Source organism: Pararge aegeria, chromosome Z (genome assembly GCF_905163445.1).
Source record: "Pararge aegeria chromosome Z, ilParAegt1.1, whole genome shotgun sequence".
NCBI classification, from domain to species: domain Eukaryota; kingdom Metazoa; phylum Arthropoda; class Insecta; order Lepidoptera; family Nymphalidae; genus Pararge; species Pararge aegeria.
The window spans coordinates 2346873-2355135 of NC_053208.1; the positions used below are offsets into that span (position 1 = coordinate 2346873).

General features: G+C 35.8%; 1 protein-coding gene across 1 annotated transcript; it reads right to left on the minus strand.

Moving 5' to 3' along the window:
- Positions 1-1241: 1241 nt before the first annotated feature.
- Positions 1242-6648, minus strand: LOC120636320. Its single transcript, XM_039907750.1, has 3 exons — positions 6524-6648; positions 3239-3336; positions 1242-1510 (listed from the first exon to the last, which is right to left on the minus strand). Exons 1-3 carry the CDS (start codon positions 6623-6625, stop codon positions 1342-1344), a joined length of 369 nt encoding a protein of 122 aa, XP_039763684.1. The 5' UTR covers positions 6626-6648; the 3' UTR covers positions 1242-1341.
- Positions 6649-8263: the final 1615 nt, after the last annotated feature.

Genomic DNA, 8263 nt, shown 5'->3' on the forward strand with positions numbered 1-8263 from the left:
GGTTACTCTGGATCAGGTGTGTATGATAATAATAATAATCTTTATTTACAGAATTACATCCATTTATAAACACTAATATAAAATTAAAACAATTTAAGATTGCATTACTAAAAAAGATGAGCTGTTTTAGTAACTATGCTATTTGCCATACCTTCCATTTACAGAGCACTGCGAAAACACGTGGTTGCACCACCCAGTGCTGCATAATTGGTTTTTCTTATATATTAGAATACCGTGGGAGCTTTCGCGCATTCTGCTCATCACTGATCAGCTCGTTTTCTCATCATCATAACAACCTATTACCGGGCCACCACAGGGCACGGGTCTACTCCAATGAGAAGGTGTTAAGGTAGTCCACCACGCTGGTCCAGTGCGTATTGGTAGTCCACACACCTTTGAGAACATTATGTAGAACTCAGGCATGCAGCTTTCCTCAAGATGTTTTTCTTCACCGTTTACACAAGTGATATTTTAATTACTTAAAAAAGTTAATCGCGATCTGGGATTCCAACTCGGGCCCCCGAAAGTAAAGGCGAGCTCTTACCCTGTGCGCTATGACCGCTTCTTCCACTATTACTTAATATTACAAATGAGAAATTGTGTTTGTTTGTCTGTCCTCACTTTGCGCTATAACTAAGCCATCGACTTGGTTATTGGCATAGAGTTAGTAAGGTGTAAGTGAATAATATCCTCTCCCAAGTACGGCAACGGGTATAAGGAGAAGTTTATCCCCGTTTATTATAACACGTAAGTACTAAGTATATTCATCATCATCATCACCATCATCACCATCATCATCATCATATGAACCCATTACCGGCCCACTACAGGGCACGGGTCTCCTCCCACAATGAGAAGGTGTTAAGGCCGTAGTCCACCACGCTGGCCCAGTGCAGATTGGTAGACTCCACACACCTTTGCAAACATTATGTACAACTCTTAGGCATGCAGGTTTCGTCACGAAGTTTTCTTTCACCGTCGGAGTAAGTGATATTTTTAATTAATTAAAACGCACATAACTAAGAAAAGTTAGAGGTGCGCGCTGGGATTCGAACTCGGCCCCCGGAAAGTGAAGTCGAGCTCAGTGGGTAGGATACACCTACTGCGCTATCACTGCTTCTTACTACACCGCACTAAGTATATTACTGAAATACTATTTTTAACGGTTTGCTCAAAATTTTTAATATAAAATATTGTCCTTTTCCCGGGGAGAAAAATGTCCCTACAGACAAAGAATCGCCGCCAAGCGATATAGCGTTCCGGTACGATGTCGTTTCGAAACCTGTTACTGTTACGAGTTTAATATGGCCATAGCGGTAAGAGCCCGCATCACTTACTGAATTAAAACAAGGCTAAATAGTAGTGGAATAAGAAAAAAACATACGGCTCGTTGAGTATTTCGGTATGGGATAGTAGTTCGGAATTTCTGTGCGTGGCGATATTCCGAAACGGAGGGCAGTCGCTTTCAGCAAGCATTGGCGTTTCTGGAGCGGATCGAACATCGCCTCGACTGTTTAGAAACAAACTCACATTTTATAATCTTAACAATTATTCATTGTAAAGTCAACATCTCCTGATGATGCTCCGGTTTCGGAGCGAAACGTGCGTAGAGGGTATATTGCCGAAGATCTGTTTGGTGTGGGGTATAAGGATTGAAGAAATTATAAATTACACCACACAGATTCTCCTGCTTTTCGCGGAGTATAGCAAATTAAGCTTAATTTTGATAATATATAATGTCAAAAATATCTTTATTCAACCAGGCCCATAGGTGGCACTTTTGATGCGTACATTACATGAGAAGTACACGGTACTGGCGATCACCATATTCGTAAACTTATAACTAAAGATACGAGGGTTCCAAACTCGTCCTGGTCTAAGAAGTAACCCACAACAAACTTAGCCGGGTGCTTTTTTTTGTTATCACCATCTCACATTGTCATTTAAAATGATTAGAAGAGCAACCTGGTTAGACCAATAATTTACACCCAAGCTTTTTTAACGATTACGTAGTCCTTAATAGTTATAGTATAATAGGACTTTTTTATAAGCTAACGTTTAATACAAACTTTGAATTTTTTAAGAGACATCTCCAAGAAGTCAATGGGTAGTTTATTGTAGAATTCCATGCAATTTCCTTTAAAAGAACTATTTGTGTTGATTTGTATGTAACATAGTATATTGCTCTGTGATTTAGAAATGCTTTATTTATTTGCAGCGAAAGACTATATTTTATTCCGGACCGTATTTCTGACATTTACTATCTTCTATTTCTTTGAAACTTCTATCTAAAAAAACAGTAAAGTATTCTAAGTTCCGTTCTGATAATAGAAATTGAGCCACTTATACTTATATTTTGGTTTCTAGAGGAATTTACTTAAATAAGATTTAATAAGTACTATTTTTACTTTACAAAATTTTGCTACTTTGAGTTTGATTATTGCAATATTCTTAAGGATCTCTATTTTTTTCCAAATAAACTATAGCCTATGTTACTTCGTGATAGTTTAACTTTCTTTTCGTGACGAAATCGTTAAAATCGATCCAGTAGTTTCCGTTAGAGCCTCTTTATAATATTATTACCTATCGAAATATAGATATCCCTTCAAATGTAGGTAAGAACACTGCACACAACCTGTTAAGATAAGACTTAACGAATCTGGTGCTAATTCCCGTTTCTGCGAGAATTTAAGATAGAAAACTCCCGAATTGTAACGGTTCGGCTCCATAATTTTTTTCATGTAGTAACTATTTATTGCCAGAACATCGTTTTCGATGACAATAAATCCAATGAAATAGCTATTTGAGAGTAAAAAACGAATAAAACATGGTATTTCTTTATTATGAACCCATCACGACCGACTACAGGGCACCGGTCTCACGAGAAGGGTTCAGGCCGTAGTACAAAACGTCGCTGGCCAAATGCAGATTGGTAGACGCACGCTTTTGAGAACATTATGGATTAAGCATCACGGTGTTTTCCTTCACCGTCAAATCAAATATTTAAATGCTCAAATTAAAAACGCACATAGCTCCGAAACTAGAAGTGCGTGCCGGAGATCGAACTCCGTCCCCCCGAAAGGGAAGCCGAAGCCTCACCCACTAGGCTATCAAAGCACCCTCTCCAAGGAGCCGGCAGGGTGATTACGTATAACACAACATAGTGAGATATGTATTTACCCCGCCGATCTGCCTACCGGTTATGCTATTCAAGTCACATTTTAAGAAGTACACTTACTCTCTCTGGATCTTCAATTCTTTCAGCTCTTTTATTAAGCGATTCAACTTTATTTTTAGTATTTGATTTTCTATCAACAAACTTCCTTCACTCCAAATCTAAAAAGAGAGAAAAAAAAACGATTATTACCATTAGGCTATGATAACGATAAACGTCCGTTCTCTTGATTCAATCTATCTGTAATCTGTTGATAAGTTGCTCAGCCAAGTTGTTTTAATTTTGTTGAAATATCAACGTTGCTAAGTAATAAATAACGATTACGGTTAATTGGACATTGAAATTGGAAGTAAGACACCAGGGAGGTGCCACCATCTTTGCGCCGCCCGAGCCTAAATACTAGACGGCAGAGGTGTATCGTGAATGCATCGGTAAGTATTTATTTCAAAATACCCACCGACACAATGTCATGAACCTTCGCTGTCAATCTTCTATATATTATATATAAAAGAGATAGTATGGGTATGTTCCGTATAGGCTCCGAAACGGCTGGACCGATTTCAATGAAACTTTCAGGGAATCTCCGGATTTACCTGGCGAGTAATCCTGTAAAGTTTGGTGACGATCGGAGCACTCCTATTTTTGAACTGTCAAATACAGCTTTTATTAACTATGAAGATATTCTATTGTTGGGTGTACATGGGTGTAGATAATGATCTTCACCCGCTCGAGAAGAGAATAGTAGACAATGAATACTGAGAGAAATAAATGATTGAATATATATTGAGACTTAAATTAAAAATTTAATGATGCAAGTTTATTGTTTAAATAAAATAAAGCAAAATCTAGCCCAGCGAAGCGGACTGGGTACGCTAGTCAAATATAAAAATAAGAATGTTTGGTATAACAATGTAAAAATGAGAATCATATTAGTTAAATCTTAGGGTTGTATCTGATTTATTTCAGTAAAAATTATGGCATTGGTTTACGTCCGATTGTACGTGGAAAAACATCGCCTATAAACTGAGTAACTCTTCAATGAGCTTGAAAGGAGCACGTCCTGCAACATGCCGCCTCGTGGCCAGCAATTTGAGCTGTAGGTGTTTAGCCTCATGTGCCTGTAATAACAAGGGCAACCACGCCCTTCAGCCCGAAACAGCATTGCAACGACGCTGCTTTGCGGCAGAAATAAGCAGAGCGATTTGGCCGCCAAATTGTAAGGGTTTTGTAATATATATTTTTTTTTTAATGTATTTTTTGTGGTGTGCAATAAAATAATATTCATTAATTCATTCATTCACATTCATTCACTCATTCCCCTTTCATTCGTTCATTCATTCATTCATACCACAGACGAGCTCTGTCACAAAAATCCCTTACTAACTAATAGTGAAACATGTCAAATAAATAAGAAGGCGACTAATCGACTAGTCAGCTAAAATATCGATTCTTAGTTTAACTATTCAATGCTGTTGCAGAAGCGGTGATAGCTCAGTGGGTAGGACGTCGACTGCACTTGTGGCGGGCAGAGTTCGAATCCCAGCATGCTCCCCTAACTTCACAAAGCTAGTTGATATTTGTGCGCCATGCAAAAATTTAATCATACAATAATCGTAGGTAGCTTGTTTCATACAAATCTATCTACATAAAAAAATAATAAAGTCTTCTGCATTATTATAATTTATAGTTATTTGGCTACTAACTACCACAGATATGTAAATTTTTCAATCAAAGCTGTTTTGTAATGCTATTAAATTAATAAAAAAAACCGAAACATACGCCCAGGAACTGAAAAAGCAAAAAAAAAACTGTTACTTTGGGTTACATTGTTGTCTATTTTCTAATAACAGCTCATCCGATTTCAATGAAATTTAAATGGAACCACCTGGAAAGTATGCAACTTAAAGCAAAGAATTTTTCAAATCGGTTTAGGCGTTTTCGAGAAATCGGGTAACACACATAAAAAAACATACATACATAAAAAAAAAGATTCCGACCAATTGAGAACCTCCTCCTTTTTAAAGTCGGTTAAAAATAATGGCACACTCCTTTGGTGCGTTACGTTAGAAAAAAAATAATGGAATCTCGTTGGTAATATTAACTTCTCAAATAAAAATAAAAATTTGTTAAAAAGCAGTTAAATTATTAAAGTAAACAACTGTTCTTCCGTCTGTTCTTACAGGAAAGAGTTTTTTGTTATGAATTAATGAATGAATATACTTTTATTGAACAAAAAGAACAAAAAGAACATAAAAAAGAAAAATGTATAACAAAACAACGTAAACAATTTGGCGGCCTTAATGCTTCACAGCGATTTTTTCCAGGCAACCAATGACGAAGATAAAAAAAATACAAAAAATAGTAAGGTGGTACATACGAGTATATACCCATAAAATAAATATGTATATTATGTTTTTATTTAAAAATTTCGGCAGGTATAGTGTTCGTTAAGTATATCAAGATAATATACTCGTTTTGAATTTCATAATTCCAATGTTCCGATACGAGAGTAGATAAAAAGTATAACTCTTCTATTTACAATTAAACCTAGACTGAAATAATATTAAAGTAGGTATGTTACCGAGCCGCATTTATTTAATTTCTACGTTTGATATACAGATATACTCGTAAATATTCAATTCGACATACGCAATTACTTATTGAACTACCTACGATTTAATGATTAAATATTTGCATGGCGTGGCAATAAATATAATTTAAATTGGATTTTCGATGAGATTTCCATATTTCATTGGGTATTTTATTAGTTACTATGTACTATTAGGTACAGTTTATCTATGCAAGTTTAGTAATGAAAATCGTAGCTACATGTACGGTATAATAACGCAACGGCCAACCTGAAATCAGTATGGCTGGTGCACGAGATTCATTATTCATTATTCATTATTTCATTGCTCTAGATACTATTTATATAAAGGTACTATTTAGCACAATTAAGGTACTATTATTTGAAAGATATTTCGTCAGCTTTCCAACAACACATGTGCCACGTCGCGCTCACCATGCGGTAATGAAGAATCTTAAAAACACATCAATAAAGCTTAGGTTCGCGTGGCTGAAATATCGAAACGGTTTAATTCTTGTGACGTGTGACCAATGTTTCAGAATTATACTTTTATTTGAATAAATAACTACTGCTTATGAGTTTTCGCTGCCCATTTCAATGGTGTTGCACTCAATATTGTACAGAAATTACATAAATATGGTTAAAACGGGCTGAAACATCGTGCCGGTGTTATAGCGATAAAAATACATCGGAATTCACAAATCCAATTGCTAAAATAGCTATATTGTTACTTTAGTAAAATGCACTAGATATTTACTCACAAATGTAACTGGCTCGAATTTGGTCCTTTTTCTGGGTCGCATTCTTTCATCATCAATAGAGCCGGATCTTAGCCGTTTGCCGGGCAGCGCGTTGTTCGACATAGCGTGGTTGATGAAAGCCGCGAATGAAATAACGTAAGAAGAACGTATTCGGTTTAGTAATGGCCTCCACCTCCACGAGGGCGGATCCAGCTTTGGCGCCAGGGGGGGGTCACATAGTCGTGGTCAAGTCGAGAACTTGTGATTTAATTTTGAGGACAATAGATAGAAGTAAAAAGTAGGTATTTTTATTAAAGTATCTAAAAATTTTAAGTACAGTACTTAAAAACTTTTATTCTTTATTTTACACTTGAAAAACTTAACACATAATAACTTGTACATATACACCTACATAATGCCATGTTCTCTTGAAGACTTCCAGAGATGAATTATCACTCACGGAATGAGGCAGTCTAGTTATATTCCATAACCGTGGTGAATGATTTGCCATAACAGCTATTTCGAGGGGTATGACGCAAAACTCCGCAATAGTGAAGATGTGGGTTCAAGAAGGGTTTCGGTTTCGACAAGGGTTTCCAACAAACAAAATAGAAACAGACACAACACATATATTTAAATAACAAAATCAAATTTTCGTTTACGTCTTCTCCCGAACCGCGTTATTACGTCATTTATGTCAATGGGTACGTTTTTATGAACGTGGAGAAGTGTGAGTCCAGATAGGCAATCTTCAACCATTAAAGATCTTAACCACGATTTAATTCTGCGCAACGTAGAGAAAGACCTTTCTGCTGTCGCTACACTTACAGGTAGTAGTAGCCATAATACATAAAAATGTTCTTATATAAGGATACATATCGATGTCACAATTTAAAATAAGATCAGAAATCGACTTTGGTATGGCCTGCCACTTCACCATCCACAGCCGATATTCTGAAACTGGAGTGTTATCTAGTTATAAATAATCGGTAGCTAGTTTTTTTACAATTTCACTGTCTTCATTACTAATAGGTTGGGGAAAAAGTCTTTTCGCATTATGGTATGTATGAACTTGTAATAAAATCTCTTTGGCTAATCTGGCTGTTTTTGGTATCATTAAAAGTTTAAATTTTAAAGAAGATAATTCCAAATTCAAATTAGGAAAATGTGTGATTTTTATTTATTTTTTGTACTGTGAAGATGAGTGAATGTAATGAAGAAATGCGATACATTTTTTAAATTTGACTATAAAAAGTTAAGTCTAGCTAGACGTTACGTAGTCGAGAGAATTCAAATTTTCGTTGCGTTATTAAATTAATAAAATATTGAAGGTTTGTAGTTACATACAATCTGTATGGTGCAAAATATATAAATAAAGTCATTATGTTTAATTCATTCATTAAAATATAAATTAAGTCATTATGTCCAGGGGGGGGGTCATGACCCCCCCTTGACCCGCCGCTGCACCTCCAGCTCTTTGACAATCATAAATTACTCATAAACTGGGGGTATTCAGATAATACTAAAACTAATTACCCTCTTGTAATAATTCTTTAACACAAAGTAATTGTAGGTAAGTATGCAGTAACACTCTTTTAACTAACTGAAATAATACAGACGCGATAAAGATTTTCTACGCAATCTCTAATTACAACGGAATTAAGAATATTCAGAAACCGTTTAAACGGCTAATATTGAAGCGTCAAAAACCACTCCCCTTTAGATAGGTGTCTCGAATAAACGGCTAGAAACTTCATACCA